This window comes from Balaenoptera musculus, chromosome 2, assembly GCF_009873245.2.
Source record: "Balaenoptera musculus isolate JJ_BM4_2016_0621 chromosome 2, mBalMus1.pri.v3, whole genome shotgun sequence".
In the NCBI taxonomy this organism is placed as follows: domain Eukaryota; kingdom Metazoa; phylum Chordata; class Mammalia; order Artiodactyla; family Balaenopteridae; genus Balaenoptera; species Balaenoptera musculus.
This window is the reverse complement of record NC_045786.1, coordinates 73,344,635-73,365,807: the sequence shown is the minus strand read 5'-3', so window position 1 is coordinate 73,365,807 and position 21,173 is coordinate 73,344,635. Positions and strand designations below refer to the sequence as shown.

At 42.0% G+C, this 21,173-nt stretch overlaps 1 protein-coding gene across 2 annotated transcripts in view; it reads right to left on the bottom strand.

The window, feature by feature from the left end:
• The window catches only part of RORA (RAR related orphan receptor A), a 723,518-nt gene that overhangs the window by 84,199 nt on the left and 618,146 nt on the right, over positions 1-21,173 (bottom strand). The window contains exon 1 of one of the 2 annotated variants that reach the window (XM_036841391.1): positions 14,674-15,041. The exons of the other annotated variant lie outside the window; for it this stretch is intronic. Coding sequence (XP_036697286.1) covers positions 14,674-14,704 — 31 coding nt within the window. The 5' untranslated portion in view covers positions 14,705-15,041. Of the gene's footprint in view, positions 1-14,673; positions 15,042-21,173 lie in introns of those variants that run through there. 2 annotated transcript variants of the gene reach the window in all.

Below are 21,173 nucleotides of genomic sequence, written 5' to 3'. Positions count from 1 at the left end.
CAATGGTCTTCCACGGCCAATAAAGAGGAAATACATTATAAAGAAAATGGGGATTAGAAAATTTGTTCTTGAATTCATGTTTGAAAGTGCTTTGTTTAATATATAACTGGGGGTTTATCTGCTAAATCTGTATAAATTTAAAGCCCCTTCTATCGTTACCTTGTGCTTTGTCACAAAATCTTCTGTGTCTCCTAGAGTAAATTGTAAAGAGTTCTCAAACTTTTGGTGTCTGGATCATTTCATGCTCTTAAGAGAGCTTCTGTTTATGTGGGCTAGATATCAGTAATTACCGTACAAGGAATTAAAATTGAGAACATTTAACAATATTTATCTATAATTAATTTGAAAATAATAGGAATAAATTCATTACATATTGACATAAAGTATTTAAATATATATTTACAAAACAAGAAAGTTAGTAAAAACATGCCATTATTTTTGCATCTTTAATCTCTGGCTTAAGAGAAGACAGGTAGATTCTCATACCTGCTTCTGCATTCAATCTGTTGTGTTCTTTTGGTTGAAGTATGTGAAGAAATTCTGGCCTCACACAGATATGCAGCTAGAAAAGGGAGGAGCATTTTACTGGGCTTTTCAAATAATTCTGGATTTTCTTCTTTGATACTACACCAAAACTCAACAAGTGGTAGTTTCTTAAAGGTTAGTTGGAATATGGAACCTGAAACCATACCAGTAATTTTCTGTATTCTGTTAAATTCAAATACATTGGCATATTTTGTACTTTGAATGACTCTTTTACACCCATGCATATTTTTATAATGGCATGCATTTGGTCACTTGGAAGCTATTAGTTCAATGAGTTATGTAGCTCTTCCAGATGTTGACATGTTGCATTACCAAATTTCATTACCAAATGGGATTATATCAAGTAATCACATTTATTGATATCACCACCTATATCATCAGAAAATTTTTTATATATTAGGATGCTGCCAAGTTCACGGTGTTGGGTACAAGTGTTCCAAAATTCTAATATTTGCCTGAAAGCTTGAATCTATTAGTAATAAATACTGTCAACTATTTTTCTTGAAATGATGAGCTTAATTGGTTCATTTTTGAGAAAATGTAGGACATACACCTAAGTTTGAAGAACTGCCGTCAGTGGTTCTAGTAAGAAAATGGCATTCCATTAAAAAAGCAGTGAGTTCAGCTCTTAACTCAAACAATGGCACAAGTACTTTTCCCTGGAGATCAACATCCTTCTTCGGTACAGAGCAGAAGTGCTCTGTACTTTATGTGTACTTTCCATTTTGTCAGAAAGACTTGTACTCAAGGGTCAAAATTTAATAAGCTTAATAATTTTTACTGCTTCATCAGGACAGTCTCAAATGAACTTGGTAATGTTTTGTTACCAGCAAGTCCACAGTAATAGCAAAAATGACTATTGCCTTGATTCCTGCAAAGGTATTAGGAGTTTTACCCGCCAGCGCTTTGGCACTATCAATGCAAATGACCAGTACAGTCAAAAGGGCAAATAATGTCTTAGTGTTATTATGCAAAGTGTTTTAATCTCTTGGAACCCCTGAAAGGGCCTTGGGGACCCCCAGGGGTGCCTGGATCACACGTTGAGGACCACTGCTGTGGTGGATAGTACCAGTATAAATCCACTCTCTAATCTGCTCAATGCTTATGTCCTTGTGGGGTTCACAGAAAGAAGATTTAAAAGGTTTATTTCTGTCTCCACATTCCTGCCCTCCCTGCTCAAAAAAAATTCCATTGTGGCAATCCAACATAAATAGTGTGTATAGAACAAAGAAATTGCAGTACTCTTGAGTTCATCATCATTTTTCTCCCTAACAAAGAAAGCTACTCTAACAAGCTATTGGGAAAACTATTGTGAGTTATAGGAAATATGACATGCTCAGTCCCCCCTCTATCCCGTCTAACTCCCAACCCTCCCAAACCTTTCACTTCAGGGGTATTCTGGATGAGCTCTTCATAGTGTCCTCAGAAATAATTGGGTGTCCTAATTCAGCCACATGCAAATTAATGCTCCCTTAAAGAGGCCTTATTATAATTTCCAACCCTTGATGTCTACATAATCCCCTATAGTTCTTTAACTTCTTGCTTTCTAACTTCTGTTTACCGATGCACTACTTTTGTCAGCTCAGTATAGCATCAATTAGTAACACAGTTGTTTATTAGGTCTCCCTAGAGCCTTGAGAAAGCTGCTTTGTATTTATTAATGACTACACAGAGCGCTACTGTTTTTCGATAGCATTTGAAAATGAGTAAATTACTGAAGATGAACTATAAAAGAACTTCAAATGTCAAAGGCAAGCAAAAAAAAACAAAAAACAAGCACATTATTTCAAACCACCCAAAATGCTTGCATGGTTAATTTTATTTTCAATTTAATAACAAGAAGTAGCGGGGGGGGGAAGTCAAATCCAGACTCTTCTTCCCGTTCTACCTTTAGCATTCTGGAGTACACACCATTTGCTTGATAGAACTGAGGCACCGATCTGGCGATTAATTAAGAGCCGGTTTAACAGGTCTAAATTTCATTATCACACACACCTGTTAGGTAACGCACACCTGATTCAGCAGAAAATCCACCCACAAGGCGAATGTTAAAAAATTTAAAAGCAAGGTGGAGGCGGGGGGTGCCGGTGGGGACAACTCCAGAAACTTAGGTCCAGTTTTATGTCAAGCATAATTCAAAACAACCAACTTGAAATGTATCCAATTTGTACTCTCTTATTTTGTGAATAACTCCCTGGACCCTATTAGGTGAAGTTAGAGCTGCCCACGCCGGTACACAATTCGCTTCTTAAGGAAACCAGAGACCAATCTCTCCTGCGATGAGTCTCTCCTAACGAAACTTAGAGTGATGGGGAGCAATTATAGAGCTCATTTGCCCTCCTTTTATATTCCTGGTCATTTATGAAATGAAGGCGCTGATCTGCAAAAGAATCACTTTGCATTCAAGAAGGGAGCTCTGGGAGCCCCCCCTGAGCATCTGGCTCTGAGGCAGAAACATACCTCAGTGCACTTCCTTTGTCTTTGCGCTCCCTCTTTGATGTGTAAGTCACTGGTGGAGTAAGCTGTGATCGCTTTGATGTTGAACTTCTAGACTTTATTGTTACTAGCATGCCTACAAGGAGAGCTGTCAGTCATGTCGTACATCTGAACAACCATTTTTCTTTACGGCACATCTTTTTACAAGCATCAATCCTTAAGTACATGTTTTCGCATTTCTGCTGACTACCACACTCTTCGTTGGAGGAGGGCAGTGCTCAAATATAACTACAGCACCCACATCTTCTGTAAACACCCTGAGGCGTCATCAGATGGCTGGTAACCAACCTTCTGCAACAAGAGAAGCCTGAGCGCAAAACATATTTCTAGCAAATGAAAACATTCTGAAAACACTCAAGCCATCTTAACAGTCGAAACGAGGAGTTTAGCCAATATTTCCCCTAAGCAGCCATTGAAATCACACAGAAACTTCCAAGCCACTTTAAAAGGGATTCTGAATGCAACAGCAACAGGGGGCTTAGAAAGTCTGCCAAAACTTTGGGACGTCTTGACTCATATTAAACGACTTTGTTGCTCTGCAGTGGGGGAAACAAAACACTTCTGTTCTACATGATTATGCTTGTGATAGAAACATTGCTTTTGAAATAGATTTCTGCCAATTATTTTGTCAAACGGTATCATTTTCAGAAGGTGCTTGCTATTATGGATGTAACTTAAGTTACAGGAAGATGGCTTTCTATAATTTTCTGTCTAAGGAGAACATATGGATGTATATCAACATGTGTCCAATTTCTTAAATATATACATGCAAAACAGGCAATGTGCTCATCCTCAAAAAATCTCTGTTGAAAAAGACACAGCTCTAACTTCATTTACCGGCTCCCATCAGATTTACTTTTCAAACTCCTCTATCATTTGTGCAACTGCCGAATATCATCAAACCCCACTGGGAGATTCCACACAAAAAGGAAATAAAGTTAAGGTGCTTACATCACACCATGCTGGTTTATAATGAACTGGTATCTTTCTGAATAAATGTTTCAACGAAACCCAAGTTCTTAGAGATACAGGGTCACAGATGAGGAAGTACAATGATATTTTTCATGACAGAACTTAGTTTTGTAGTTTTCTTTTATTAAGCTGGCAACACAGGAGATACACTGTTTCTGCTTGTTAAAAAACTGCAAACAATATATTGGGAGAGGCTCAATGTCTTTCGGTTTCTGGCCTGGAATATTTGGTAAGGAATAAAAATACTGTGGTGTGTGATGGTTAAGACTATTCCAGGGCTTCCATTTGTAAGCAACCTCCCTACCCTGACCCTCCTCGGTTTTAACTCAACCATCAAAAAAGGCTTTGGTAAAAAAATAAAAAAATAAATAAAAAATAAAGTCAATGCATTAATCACAAAAAAAAAAAAAGAAAAAAAAAGGCTTTGGGTTGGAATTTGATAAATAAGGTATGACTAATTTACCAGAACTAAGTCAGGGCATAAATATTAATGAAAGCTTGCTTATTCTTAAATTTATTTAAATAATTGGCAGAAAGTAATTACCTCTTTCTACCTTAAATTTTCACTCTCCAAAGGAACTAATCAGCTGATGAAGGCACCTCTAGCAATTAGGGGTTGAGACAAGGAATAAGGAAACAGAGTGCATTTGTTTTCTTCCTCCCAGTCTTGGATGAGAAACCAGACCTTTCCTTCTGTTTTAAGAGAAACATTTTCACACAATGAGAGAGCTGGAAAAGCTCTTGATGGCTATCAATTTTCCCCAATTTTACAAATGGGGAAAGTGAGCAATTGAGGTAGCCTGACCTGGCAGGAGAACCCATGTCTTCTCCCACCCTACATGGGGGGGTTTCCACCATCCAACACTACTGCCCTGCCCTGGGGACGGATGACTCACATGTCAAATAAGGGTGTTGGACCTCAGAGGTTTCTCGACCAGAATCATCTGGACAGCTTTAACAAATTATCAATACTTGAGACCCACCTCAGACCAATAAAATCAGAGCCTCCAGGAGTGGAGCCTGGGCTGGTGTGTTTCAAAAAGCTCTCTAGACAGTCTAGTGGGCAGACAAGGCTGAGAACTAAGAGACCAGATGACCTCTAAACTCCCTCTTGGGTCTACGGCGGAACATTCATCACTGGTTAGAAAAAATTCTTGGATTTCATTCCCTGCTGTTCATCCATGAGGCCATAAGCAATTCTAAGCCATTACAATTTCTATGTTGGCCGAGCTGTTGTCACTATCTGTATTTATCTAGTTCATTTATATGTTTACTTAGGTATTATCTACCTCTTCCCACGAGAACATACACTCAAAGAGACCAGAGGTGAAGTCTGCTGTGTTTGCTGTTGCCCCCATGGCAACATCACATATGCCACACGATGGGCTATGGCACCGCCATTTTCCAAAGAAGGAGGGGCTGCAGTTGGTGCAGAAGGGGGTCGGCCTTCCTCCACATCAGCCAGAGTAGTTCCACTTTTCTGTGTCACCAGACTAGAATCTAAGTTGCACAAAGGCAGTGTGGTGTCTGTGTCATTCAAACTTCGCCATTCCAGTGCCTGGACGGGGGCAGATACACGCCAGGTGCTTAGGGCCTCAGAAACACCACCTTATAAATAGGAAGCATTCACAACTTGCAGGGCTCTAAAACCTGTACTTTGTTGCTGAAAAAAAAGCAACATAGAAAAGGCATCACTGTTGCCACTGGAGTTGGCCTTGACTTTCGAGGCACAATCCCCAGCCTGCCCCACTGAGTGGTCACAATGGTGGCAAGACCCAGCCCCGGGGCTCACTGAGGGCTAGAAGGCCAGAGCTCCCGGGAAAGGTTTATGCAGAAAAGGAATACAGGGTTGGGAAAGTATCACAGGGGCCTCTCCTGTTTGGATCATTTGGGGTAACAGACTGGGAGCCTGCCCACTTTTTTCCTACATACTGGTTGATAGAAAGGCCAGAAATAATCAGAAGAATATCTCAAATGTGTTAATAACATCCAAACAATGGCAGGAACTGCTCATGGTGTGCACCTCGCCCACTCTGAAAGGAGATTTCAGTGACCTCAAAGGAAAGTTTATGCTTCCCTCAATATCACTGACCTTCTGAGCATCCTTTCCTCACTAGTAAGAGGAGAGGGTTAGACCCGAGCAGTAGTTCCCAAACCTGTCAGATCCTCAGTCACCAAGGGGAGCTTTCACAAATTCAAATTCCTTGGCCTCTCCCCAGACCATCGGAATCAGGATCCGTATAGGTGGTGATAAGAGACCGGTCCCTTATTTTTTTTTAAATGCTTCTCAGCTAACCGTGAAGATCAATGATATTTGGGAACCACTGAAGGGTTGGAGGATTCTGCTGCCCATCTGAGCTCTGACAGGCAAGGGCGAGGTTTCACAGAGGGAGTGAGGAGGACCATCTGAATTGGCAACACCTGAGACACCTTTTAAATACTCACCTTCCTGGGTTGGGAAGACCAGGCTGACAGAGTCTGACAGGCTGACAGGGTCTCCCTGGGTGGGACCCAGAAATCTGCCTTTGTAACTCTTTGGGTTATGGGTTGCTCTCCAAAGTTTCAGAGCCACTGCTTAGGCAGGATTTTAGAGCTAACTTATGGCTTATTTGGAAGGGAATCATGTTCACACATAAATAGAAGGATTAACTTTATCCAATTACATTAATGTTTCATTGCGTGTTGCAAAATCTTTGTTTTAAATGGCACGGACTTCATAGAAACTACAAACCTATAAGCTCAAAAGTCTTAAAGCAGCTTTCTCTAGTTAAGCGTGGCAGGCAATTTCTCAGTGCATGTCTTTAAACGCTGATTCATGGCTTAAGATACACGATAGGGAGGAAGGTGTCCTTGTTCTATTATAAAAGCACACAGGTGGCGCCTAAACAACGCAGCACACAATAGGCACTTAATAAGTATTTGCTGAAACAACTTTATTTCGTTATTTATACCCAGGGTTCTACCGAAGATTTGACATGAGATAAAGAAAAGAAGAAAAAAACCCAACGACTGCAAAATGAAAATAACATTCTGTGAAAAAGAGAGTATTTCTCATGTGGTGAAAGAATCACACTTCTGGGTGGCGCAGTTTGAAAAACGGTTTGCTTCAATAACTGATCTGAAACTTAACCACAAGTCTTCACTTCTGAACCACTACCTTATTTCTATGATGAAAAGGTTTAAACAGCAGGTTTTCCTGGCTTTTTTTTTATTCCCTTCCTTCTTTTTTCATGTAAAGATGCAATTTAATCTTTCCGGTAGGAACAAGTAAGCACTGTCGTCCTTTAAAATCCTGGTGATTATCTGTCATTAAGATCACCCTGGTTATTCTAGCTCAGCTCAGAAGCCTCGACTACTTGAGCAACGCAAAATTCACGTAAACTTGAATTCTCATCTCTCCCCGTAGCATCAGTAACAAAAGATATTTAAGGAAATAGGAAGGTCAATAATAATTTCTTTGATTCCAATACAGAAACCAGATTGTTTCATAATTGTTTCACACTCGATATACCACTGAAATCTAAGCACACATTTCACTTGTATTATCTATTATCCTAAAAATTACACAAACGAATGCTTATCTACTTTGTGCACTGTTTTAAAGCATAAATGATATAATGTTCTAAAAACCTGTGTAACATATTCTCAATTTCTTTGGCAAATTGTATATACTTACGTGAACAAAATGCTCTACCCCTGTCTTCAGAAACCAGCAGGTTAATAGTTTTGCATCCATTGAAAAATTGCTTTATTGCCAAAAAGATCTACAATAGTTTACTTCTTTCTAAATGTTTCCCTTTTTTGAAAAAAAAAAAAAGCTTTAGATTTAAAAAGGGAAAATGCTGGATTTCTCTGATCAAAATGACTGACAATCTCTTTTTAAAAAATATTCGAGGGTATGGGAATAGAATTGAGGTTGAAATTCTAAAAACAACCAAACAACAACAACAAAAAAAAACAAGGATTACCACAAAGGTCATAACTGTTTACTCACAAACCAAATCTCACTTAAATATTTAACTTTAATATGGAGCCAAACAGAATTTTATAAATCAACCTTAAGTTTAAAAAAAAATTCCCTTCCTTCCAAGCAAACTTTTAACATTCATTCTCTCTCCCACAGACGCATTTCTAATAACCATGCAAAACAATAAATTACACTTTTGAATCTGATGTAGAAAGTCCCACAGCAATCGAGAAAATAACTTCAACCTTTGACCTTCTCCACTAGCCTGATGGGAAATTCATTGGCACTGTTACTGCTTTTAGCATTCCATGAGAAAGTAACCACTAGAGGGCAGCCTTATTTCAGCTCTGACACACTGGCGAAACGCACCTCAGAAATGCTTCTAATGTTCAATTATTTTTTCAATATCTTTGATTTTCTTGGATATTTAATATCAACTTCAGTTCATCCAAGAGTATTTCTAAGTAGGTCAAAGGTCCACTTTCACAAATTACAACGGTAGCACAAAGGCTAGTCATGACGTTCAAAAGATACAGCCTAGCTTATGAATCTTAAAAAATTAAAAACAAAGTTTAAACTCTTTTCTCTTTACTACCTGATGGGTTAAGTGCTGAGTCAATCAAAGCACAACTAGGACTCGGGTTGTAGTACAAAAATTCAAGAGGTTCTAGTCAAACTGAAATGTGTTTGAGGAAAAAAATGACCAAGGTTGCTAGAAGGCTGACTGTGAACAGAATGCAGTGGAGAGGCACAGCAAAGATTGAGGGTGTGTGTGTGTGTGTGTGTGTGTGTGTGTGTGTGTGTGTGTTTCATACTTAGTCTTCAAATAACTGACAATCTTTCAATCTTTCATATGAAAGATGGATTAAATGTATTGTACACAGCCCCAAAAGAAAGGATCAGAATGAAGGGATTAAAAGTACAAAAGAGAGACTTATGCTTGAAATAAAAAGAATTTTCTTATTCAAGATGGAATAAGCTTCCTCTAACGATAGTGAGCTCCCCATCATAGGAGGTGTTCAAGCATAACCAGACAATTTGCCAGGAACGCTGTGGAGAGGAACCAAATGCCAAGAGGGTGTGTATCTGAATGACATTTTAGGTTTCTGCTCTCCCTGAGACTCTATGAAATGATGCTTATTTGCTTTCAGGCAAAGACCACTCAATCCAGTTGCCAGAGAAATAAACCCCCATCAAGTGAGAAATGAGCTTTTGCAGATCTATCTACTTGGAAACTTTGACTCTGATTTTCTAAAAGACAACAGATTTCTCAAGAATACGCCCATGATCATGCCCGTTAGCTGTCATGGAAACAACCAGGACAGCACTCACAAGCCCAAGGATTCATGAGTTTTCTACTCCATAAAGGGAGATGAAATTTAGAAGATGGCGTTTGTGAATGCTCCCTTTGCCTAAAGCTAAGTGGACCATATAGATAAATGTCTAGCTCGATTCTCTCATAATGGAGTTAGGTTACACAGGTTAGCTGCATTTCATAGTATTCCATATTCTTTAGGAAAGTAATGCTTACATTTCACTCAGATCCTCTTACAACAAGCAGACTTAATGAAAATCGTGGATGAAGAGAGCTAATGGTAAGCAAGTAAGAATAACCCTATTTGTATCAAATTGATTTTATTAAATAGTAATTTAAAGATATTAGGCTCAGCAAAGCATTACATAATTGAATCTATTTTTTTCCCTTATAAATGCCAGAGTTATAATTTCCACTAACTAGAGACAAAGTTATATCCAGGACATTTTCACAGCTTCCTCCAGGGGAGGCAGCGTGAAGACAGTAGAAATTAGGGCTCTAGTCCTCGCTTCACTTGTCAAGCTTGGCTAACCAACATATAACCTCTGTGAGCCTCAGTTTCTTTGACTAAAAACCACGACAGTGTCAGTGACTTCCCAGGGAGGATTAAATGAGACAAGAATGGCTGCAAACCATAAAGCAAAAAACAAATATAGATTAACATCAAACTGCTATTTGTTTATGAAATGCTTAGTAAATTTCAGAGGCAATGAAATCAAAAGCAAAAAACGAAATCGCTGGCAAACCTGGGGAATAGGTTTGACATTAATTTTTATACAAAGATTTTAAAGTCATCATATTTCTTCCTTATATTATGATGAGGGCTAACAAATGCCACTTAGAAAATCCAGAAACAAAAGATTTCAACTGCTTTCTTGCGTTTTGCCTGTTGGCTAATATATGCTAGTATCTGTGTATTTAGACCTCTTATTTCTGGATATAACACTCTGACAAGAAACAGAGAACCCATGTTCCATCATGTCACAGACAATACTGACAGATACAAAAATCTCTGATTGCAAATCTCTAAGGCCATGACTCAAGGGCTGGTGTGGAAGGGAGGTATCGTCAGTGGAGGAGCTAGAGGAGGGAGAGAGAACAAGTAAATCATTCCTCAAAGGGTCAATATGTGGTCTTGGAGATAATACCAAATGTGAATTCACACCTGTGTTGTCACTGGTGGACCCCTCCAAATTATTATTATTTTTAAAGCAGAGGAACATAAATGCTAACTCTGAGCATCTAATTATGGTTTCTTAAAATTAATAAATGTGAAATATATAGATTAAGGCAGGTTTGATTTCTTATTAATAAACACTGTGAATACTTAGAATCCATGCAGAAAATTTCTATGACAAAGTATTCATAGATTTGTTCAACACAAGGGGTTTATTGATCACTAAAATAAGCTGAAAAAATTTTAAGAAAACTTAACTCTACCTCTGCAGATCTAGCTATCTATCTATGTATCTAACCATCCAGTAACTTTTTCTCCCAGTAAATGGTCATTTGTGAATATTATTTTCTTAGGTGCCCCAGAGCAAATTACAAAGTAGCTAGGTGCTACTGCTGATGCTTTGCAATTATCTACTTGCTGACCTCATCCATTTTATTGTGATTCACTTGGCTGGGAGGGAAAGGTTGGGAGAAAAAGGAGTCTAGTAAGAACTATTAATATATTTACTAATGTATCTACTAGATAGTAAAAAAAAAAAAAACCCCTAATATTTAAATCATATATATATTTAAAGGACTAAGTCTGTTTAGAAATTGTATTATTTTATAACTGGGCAGCATTAAAGAAATTATATGGTACTCAATTCAAATCGAGGGCAAAGTGGTTTACTTGAGTATGATAAATTGAAAGTGATGTGATTGAAATATGTAAAATCAAGAGACTACTCATGAAAATGGTGCTTCTAAAATATTCTCTACTTCACAGAAGGTCCGAGCTCCCTCCTCGCCCAGTGGACAAATGGACTCAGAGATCCTTTTTCTTTAAAAGAACTGACCTCTCCTTGCCTGCTAAGCACTCTGGGGGCTGAAATAGCCATTTGAGTTTTCTCTTTCCAAGATCCAGCCATCACCCTCTCCCAATCCTACCCATCAAAGGTCATGAAAATGGAACAAAAATCCCAGCTAAGGGATACCACTGACACAGTACTTAAAATAAGACGAGGGATAAAATTCAAATTTCATTTGGGAAAGAGCAAGGCCAAATTCTTTAAAACTATAAAATCACATTTACTAGAGTTGGAAATACCCCTTATCACCCACATATACAGTATTTTCAAGGCGGTAACATGCCTTGTGTTTGCACATGGATTGTGCTGAGGGAAGAATCTATGATGGGACAGACGTTCCCCTTAAGCCTCCCTTCACTCCCTTAACTCCATTTACATGTACACAGGCTGAGTGCTCCGCTCCTAGGAAGCAAAGGGGGTATAATCTGCTAAAACTGATGAAGCGCTCGCATTTCCCTTCAGCACTGGCTGCTGCCTGACATTTGGCCAAAGCACTTTTATGATGAGTGGAACAAGTGCTCCCCTGATTATAAATGTTATCTCTGGCTCTCTCCATTTGCTCAAGAAGCAATCCAAATGGTACTGGAATTCTGTTGTTAATTAAACAAAAACAAAACTGAAGGATGAGACTCGAGTTGCTCAAATGAAGATTTATTACTTCTAAGCATGAGCCCACTTTTAGCCTAAACTTATTTGACAACTAACGCAGAGGAAGGATTTTCTTCTTTGGCGAGTTCAGAAGGCCTGCTTTAATGATGTTTTAAAAACATCAGTAAATCCGCCAACGAAGAGAACGTTTCTCTTTTACGGTGGCTTGTTCTCTCCTCCCCCGGCCACATGCATACACATACCAAAAAACTATATTGTAAAGAGTGTTTCTGTTTTGTATAAAAAACCTAATTACACAAACTCTCTTACATATGGGACCAATTTAACTATTAAAACTGAGAGGCAGTAGGGAAGTATTTAATATGACTCTGGGCCAGTTTTTTTCCCCTTAAATCTGATACGGAAACATTTACAGCATTCTTTATTTTCCCACAAACTATTTTTCTTCAGTTTAAATATGCTCCAAAGCAAGATAATCCCATTAAGACACAGGATATTATGATATTGGGAATGAAATATTCTAATTGTCTAGATGCATTTTATTTCTACACCTCCCCCCCCTCCCCGCCCCCCCCCTCGCAGCTGAGCTTATAGAAAAACTGAATTGCCAGTACATCTGCGCTACTTTTCTCAAAGCACAATACTATGCATCTATTATCTTCTGGCAGCCAGAGGTCACTCCAAGACAAATGTGTGGGCTAGAGCTTTTGGGGGATATGGTGGTGGTGTGATTCCCATGATTATATCACTAAGGGATAGTATGGAACTTCATTTTGTGCTAGAACTACAAAAGCAAAAGCCTATGTACTCAGAAACATCAAAATTAAGTTAAAATATTCAAACGCACTTTCCTTATTGTTCGGTGGTTACTGTTCATTAGGGGAAATAGTATCAGCTTCTCACCCTTCTCCAATTGACGCCAATCATACTAAATAAAATAGATAAGGACTAACCTTGACACCTCCCCAAATCTATTTCACGCCTTAAAGAAAACAACGGAAAATGTCTTAACTACAAAGGCTATCTGAATCGTTTTACTCTTACAGGATTAATGAACCGCTGGAAATAGCATAAAAGTTTTTTTGAGGGGGAGGGGAGGAGCATACGTTTCGTCTACATAAGAAGTCGGTAAGAAAATCTTCAAATCATTTTGGGAAGAAAAAAAAAAGTTAAGTGCTTAAGAAAGTGGAGGTCTCCTACCCTTTCCTTTATCTGTTGCATATTCTAAAAATGATTAAATTTCATTTCCCGCAAGCCACCGGGGAAAAGACAAAAAAATTGTTCTGGGCACGTCGTATAGAAAGATTTCATCTCAAGCTGCTCATCTTAGCGTCCAGTACGTTTCGGCCTGTTAATAATTAATAAAAGAGATGCCACCCAATCTCTAGTGAAGAAAGGCAAAGCTCGGTGATCCGAAAGTAAACCCAGTGCAGATACCGAACTGGTGTCCTTCGTCTAGGATTGCAACAAAACCTCAACCTTAGCAAACGTTTAACGAGCGCCCCGCGCCCGCACGGATGGGCAGAACCCGCAGTACAGTCTGCGTCTGCAAAACTGCTGCGTATGAGGGGAGCCCTGTCCGCCGCAAACAGATGGGGCTCTAAATCCCCACTCACAGCGGCCGGGTCTGCGGGCAGCTTATCGGCCCCGAAGAACCTGCTGGCGCACAAGCCGGCGGAGGGCTGCGGGCTGAGTTTTCTCTCGGGCTGTTTGCGTGTCTCGGCTTGTCCGGACCGCGCAGGCGAGTTGCTGCGCACCTCCAAACTTTGGCTTTCCCATTAGAAATTTCCCTGACTTGCCACGGTTTCTTTCCTCCTCACCTGAGAGAACCTGAAGCCAGTCCTCTCTGCAACCAGTCCCCGCTGCCATCCCGCCACCAGCCCGGCAAAGGACTTCGGATTAGGGCGGAAGGCCGGGCGAGGAGGTTTGGCCGCGACTAACCCGCGCCCGTCGGCCCTCGCCGCCGTCTCACCTCCACCACTGCCCGCGAATCCTGTGGGGGGAGGGAGGAGTTGCCTCCCCACATCCATCCACAACGCAAAGTATCAAGTGAGGGTGCGCTGCGGCTGCCGCCCAGGGAGTCTTGGCACGCTCCAGAAGCCCGTCTCGCTCGGGCCTGCGCGCTTTCGGAAGCGGCCGCGGCGGGCACGCAGCGCGGACCGGCCGCACTACCCCTGCAAGCAGCCGCCCGGCCGCTCGGGGCCGCCGGGCGGCGGAGGGGGCGGTGGGGGGGAAGGGCGCGAGGCCCGGGGCGCTGACCAGTCCCCAGGGATGACACCGCGCCCGGGCGCACGCTCGGCCCGGCCCGGCCGCGGCGCCTTCCCTACGTAGGCCGGAGCTGTCCGGGGTGCGGGCCCTGGGGACCCGTCGCGGGCGCCCCTTGGCTTCCTCCGAGCTCCTCAGACCCTCCCCTCCCTGCCAAAAGCGCGGCGACTCCCAGCAAACTTTCTTCCGGGAGCCCCGCCGGGTGCCAGGCGGACCCGGGCGACTGACAGGAGCCGGAAGGGACAGAAGAGGGGGGTCCAGCCCCTGCGCCTTTGCCCCCGACAGGAGGCAGGCAGATCCCGCGGCCGGGCTCAGGGGGCGCCCTGCAGGGGCCCAAAAAGCCCTGGCGGGGCTAGAGCGCCCAGCCCCGGGCAGTACGTGCGCTCGGGCAGGCGCGCCCACCCCTCCCCCTGCCCGCCCGCCTCCCCGCCCCCCGGAGCAGCCAGCCCACCCGGCCCCGGCGGGGCGCCCGGGCTCACCTTTCATCGCTGCGATCACAAAATACATCATTTAAGCCGCGGTGCGGAGAGCGCAGGGAGAGCGGATGGTCCGACCCCGGAGCCCCCTCTGCCGCCGCCGCCGCGCCGCCGCCGCCTGAGCCACAGCAGCAGCTGCCGCAGCTGCCCGTCCGCCGAGAGCCATCCCGAGCCATAAGAGGCTCCATGTGACCGGCTGACATCACGGCCGCCGCTCTGTTTACACCGCGCCCCTCCGCTTCCTCCCCGGGCGGGAGGCGGCGGCGCGAGGCGGGGGCGCCCCAGCGCCGCGCCCCGCCCCGCCCCCCCGGGCAGGTGAGCGCGGCGGCGGCGGCGCCGGCAGCTCCCGGGCGCACCCGCGCTGGCGCTGCCCTCCCGCGCCCCCGGCCCGCACCCGGGCCCCCGGCCTTCTGCTCGCCTCCCTGGGCACCTGTGGCCGCCCGGGCGCTTTCTGCGTGCAGCGCCCGGAATATCGCGCGTCTACTTTCTCTCGCACCCCTTGGGCTAGAGGGGCGCAACCCGACGCTACTTTCCTGCTCTCTTTCCGGATCTCCCAGGGGTGATAACTGTGCCAACTCGTTGGCGGAAAAGAGGGGTTTGTTCCGTCTGGCGGGGGGGTGGTGTTGTAGTCACCCTCACTTCCAATTTCCCAGATCGCCCCAGCTTTATTCGGAAGGTAGAGCCCCCTCCGGGGCCGTGGAGAACGCAGTCATCCGGACTGCTCGGGGAGTGGAGGAAGCCCCTCCTCAGTAAGAGCCTGGGAGGCTCGGCCTGGGAAGGGGGAACTCCGCCCACCCAGACGATGATATTTCTCATTACACCGACACCTAAGGTCCTGGTTTACACCTCGCCCTTCCCCCAGGACCACTGATACCTGGAAGGAGAGCAGAAAAACTCTGTGTGAATCACCTAAATGAACTCGTCGCCAGCCGATTTGAGCCACTAATTTCCCAGGCTCTTCCATATCCACCATTCTCTCCAGAGAACCCATCACAAGTGGAAAAGGTTCTAGTTGTCATACCCTAAAAATGAGATGTTGTGGTACTTTGACAGGAAAAACAAAAAACAAAAAACTAACAGCAACAAAAAAGCAAACAACCTCTAAAGGTCAACTTTGTGAATTTTAACTTGCAGCTAAGACCTAATTCCTTCCATACTTAATCCTTTTTACTGGTCTTGTGGAAACTTAAATCATGATATTATTATCAGATGAATCTCTTTACTATGAATTTCAGATGCTACATACCCATAGTCTGTGTTATTTAAAATTTCGGCAGGCTTGTCAACAGTATTGAGTGTAGCAGAAAAAATTATCAAAAGCCAAGTTTGTTACCTACTCCAGTTCCTTCACACAATTTCAACTCTGCTTTCTTTTCTGATGGTCTGTGTCTCCATTTACAACTCAAATATTAGATGGTTATTAGTTGTTGCATTCATGGTAGTTAAACAAGGAGAGTCCTAACATCTTTTCCCATATAACTGAGTTGTCCTTGACTCTGAGTTGGGCCATAATTTAAAACACATGCAGACAATCAACACTGGAAAAACTAGGATTCATACACTCCCACCCCCGCATCCCCCTTCAAGGCAAAATTTACAGAGCGCTCTGATTTAGAAGGTCAAAAAAAAATTCATCATACATTAAATCAAGCTGTAGCTTTATAAAAGTTTGACTTCAACTAAAGTCATCCTAACACAGCTTTTTTTCTTTAGAGTTTTTCCCAAATAAAACCACAAAAATAAGAAATCCTAAAAGCGTGGAGTCAAGATCTACCCATGTTAACTCAGCTGTGCAGCCATAGCGAAGTGGACAAGGGTTTCAAATGAATCAACCATACCCACTGTGATGTTTATAATGATGAAATTAAGTCACACCACGTTCCCATGATGCAACTGCATCTCCCAGTGAGGCAACACCCCTCAGTTACACTGACACTATACTTCATATTTGGTTCTTGATTTCCCTCGTCCTAACGACTTTAACAAGGATGGGTAATGCCAAGCTGTCCTGTTGGTAGGTCCTGGATACGATTTTCTTTCCTTTGTATTGTTAAAGGATGGAAAAACATCAGAGAGTGAGTGCTCATAGGGGTGTTTGTCCACACTCGCTGCAAACGAATCCAGATACACCACTCTGAAAATTCAGTGTTACTTTAAAACAGCATGCTGCTTTAGAAAATAATGCTTTGAAAATGACCAAATCCATTTGGTCTGCCTGTCAGACATCTGACTCCAAGGTAAATAGTCTTACATTACTAGTAATTGGTATTTATTTCCAGACCATTTCAAATGAAATCGGTAATTGGGAATGACATGTAACATGACATGTGCTCCTGCAATTACAAGAAAAATCATTCATCCTATAGATATGTCCCCAATAGAAATATATTCTCACAATACTTATTTGAAATATTTACACATTTATTCAACAAAGACATTTCCAGGATAATGTAATATTGACCTTGCCCTTTAGAAATGTATTCCATTCTCACCCTGCAACTAATGAGCAACAGAATTTCAGATATTAAGTTGTAACCTTCCTGTGTGGCTAGATGCTATCTGTAATACATGCCTCTACTAAATGTATTCTTTTATTTTCAACACAGCTTTTAACCCAGGGTATATTAGTGTTCTTTATATTAACACAAAGCTCTCGTGAAACTTCAAAAGTAAAAATGAGAGGTTTTTAAAAACCTCTTGAAATACAACTTTTCTACAGAGTTATACATCCTCAACCAAGTAAATCAGTCAGGAATGAAAGGATCTGTATTTCCCTTCAGTACTACTAAACTGGAGCCAAAAAAGATGCACATTTCAGTGCAAAAGTTTACCAGCTAAATATTAAAATGCAGGAATAATTATTTGGATTCCATTAAATACACACTCCTGGAGTGCCTGCTATGGGGGAAAAACAGTGTTAAGCAGTATACTCTTCCCATCTGAAAAATTTTTACCAAGCGTTCTGAAAAAAAAAAACCCCATAAATAGAATATTGCTTACATGAAGATAATTACACAGGATGGGAACTCTTTACCATGAATGGGATTATATCATACATGCATTCTCAAGTCAAATATTTCTGTTGGCTAATCTCAGAAAAAGAAGGCACACGCTGCATACTTAAAACACATGTAATTCAACTCGGAGTCCTCTAGAGAAAGCCCCACGTGGTGTCCCTATGTACTGGGTTTCACATTGGATCTGTTACTCAGCAAGGAATTGGAGGGACATGACCGATGTCAGGTTGTTCCAAAATGCCTATGAGGAAAGCCTGCTGGATTTCTGCAGGGGTCTAGACTGGAGTATAATCAGTAAATTGGTGTCTGTCTTCCCACTTTCAGAGGTTAAATAAAGAAATGATCCTTGACTTTAGGAAAGTACATTTGGTTTTCTACCAAATGGAATCTGATCTCACGGTATACCACACCAACTCACACACTGAGTGCTACTGGGGAGAATGGCAAAACAATGGGTTGACAAACTTTTCCAGAATCGGCAAGTGGCTCGCAGTACAAAGATGTTTTCAAAGTTGGCTGATGCACGTGAGAGGGAGCATTTTGGCTCTGAGGTTCTGTCTCGCCTGGGCCCTGATTCTCTTTTTCCAGTGTGTGGCAGCTTGCTAATTCAACTAACTTCTTCCTACCTGAACAAGAAAGGGATCAGTGAAAGGTTAATGTGGTCCTAGGCAGCTTGATTCAGCTGAATCCTTAGCCTCCATGGCATTGTGATCTGTAGGAGTTGGGCCATTCAGGCCGACATAAAGCCAGGGGACTAGGTCTCCTACAGACCAAACAGGGTCAGACTTAGAGAGTTCTGAGCAAGACTGCTTGGGAAGCTCCAGAGTAGACACAAACTTGCCTACAGTAGATCACAGCCTTGCTTAGTTTTGAGTCTGGAAGGAGCCAATGTCTCATAAAGAAACATTTATAAATGGAATAATACTGGTAAGACCAAGGTGACAGAGGGGTCCCCCTATTTATGTGTGTTAAGGGGGAGGGGATGAACAGATTAATATAACCTGTTTTATTCATGATTTTAAAGCAAATATAGATGCCAGATTTAAATGTACATGTATGTATGCACATACATAGTCCATGAAATATAGTGAAATGAATGATATTTTGATAGCAAGAGACATCTTCAATTTTACACACACACTCACACACACATACATATTTCACTTTACCAAGCACATTTACTGAATACGTATTATGCTCCTGGCCCTATACTGGAGAATCAAACAAGAACAAGACAATAGCTCTGATCTTGAGAAGCTCCCTAATCAGCTGACCTTGGCTCTGAAAACTCTATATAGAAGTCAGTTCCCTGAGTCTGAACTTTCCTAAAGAAAGGCAGTGTCTGGTCGGTCACCCATTGAAAAGATGTTTGTACAGCACTTCACCCCTCACAGTTGATAGATGGCTGCAAATCATTAGTGTGGCTGTTAGTGTAATGGGATGTTAGAGGTGAAAGAATTGGCTGCATTGAGACAATGGTGAAGGGATTCTGAGTTTCTGGAACCACATATCTCATACATCTATTAGGAAATTCAAGAACTGGCAGATGTGTTGTAACCATCACAAGGAGGGAAAGGGTAAAGTTCACAGGCATTCAGACCCAAGCAACCCCCACAGAAATAGGTAGGTGGGAGGTGCCTCACTACATACACACCTGCCAAGGCGGCAAGGAAGGAGACTCACCTCAGAGGCCAGAGGAACTGCCATCCCTGGTGTTCCCATGAGATGTCCTCACCCCACTCCTACAGCTGGCAGTGGAACAGGCATTCGGGAAATGATGATTTTCATTTATTTTATTGAAGTATAGTTGATTTACAATGTGTTAATTTCTGCCGTACAGCAAAGTGATTCAGTCATATATATGTGTATATATATAGAGATACACAATATATATTCTTTTTCATATTCTTTTCCATTATGGTTTATTACAGGATATTGAATATAGTTCCCTGTGCTATAAAGTAGGGCCTTGTTGTTTATCTATTCTATGTATAATAATTTGCATCTGCTAATCCCAAACTCCCAATCCATCCCTCCTCCACCCCTTTGCCCCTTGGCAACTGCAAATCTGTTCTCTATCTGTGTCTGCTTCTATTTTGTAGATAAGTTCATTTGTTTCATATTTTAGATTCCACATGTAAGTGATATTGTATTTTTGTCTTTCTCTGTCTGACTTACTTCACTTAGTATGATAATCTCTAGGTCCATCCATGTTGCTGCAAATGACATTATTTCATTCTTTTTTATGGCTGAGTAATAGTCCATCGTATATATATACACCACACCTTCTTTATCCATTCATCTGTTGATTGACATTTAGGTTGTTTCTGTGTCTTGGCTGTTGTAAAGAGCATAGGAAATGATGTTTCTCTTCTTCTTTTCTTTTTTAAGTTAAAGGAATATGGGTAGCAGAAGTGAACTCAGAACCTGGAACCCCGGGTTCAAATTTCACACTTGTCACTAGTGTTCTACGTCACCTTGGGCAAGTTATTTCCCCTCTCAGGCCATCAGGCCCCTGACCTGTAGAATGAAGAAATGGGAACAGACCTCAAAGGGTTCCTGCAACTCAAACATCCCGTGACTACTTTCAGGACCATGTCCTAGCCCCTTCTCAGAAACACCTTCATCCCTTCCTTTTTGGGGCACCATGTCCACTTCCTTCTCCAAGGAGCCTTCCTTGTTTCACTGAACCCCACGGTAGGGTACCATGAGCTCTGGCATTAGACAAAACTGGGCTCCAAACCAACCTTCATCCTACTCACTAGCTGAATGATCTTGAGCAAATCTTTGTTTCCTCATATGTGAAAGAAGGATAGTAGAACCTTGTAGGCACACTGGGAGGATTAAATGAAACAATTTAAAGAAAGGACACAGCGATTATCTCTTAGTAGACTTACAAGTGGAAATACCATCACCATTCCCACATTGTTATACACGCAGGTCCTGTGCCTGGCAAAAATTATTGACCTTAATAAAGATGTGTTGACATGATTATCAGCATGCACTTTTGATAAGCTTTCTACAATTTTGAAATGTGTGTGTGTGCATGTGTGTGTGTGTGTGTGTGTGTGTGTGTAGCAAGCATTTATTAAGTACCTGCTAGGTACTGGGAATACAAAGATGAATAAATATTAAATTACCCCTTGGCATAAGGGGCCTCTTTTTAAAATGTATTATTTTCTATAAGAGTGCAGGCTTTTTTATGTCTTGTTTCCTGTAAGAATGCAAGTTCCCATCCAATGAACAATGATAAACATCTGTGCATTACACTGTGCTGGGACATGGAGAGGAAAGGAAAAAGAGTAAGATGTCAGACCTTCCCTCAAAGAGTTTGCAATCTAGTAGGAAAATGAATTCAATGCTTATAATGTAAGGCAGAATGTGTGACACATACTCTAAGTAAGGTGCTATGTGAGCCAAGAGTAAGAGAGGTTACTCTGTGCAGGGTTAATCTTATACTTTATAAGCAGAAGGACTTCATGGAGG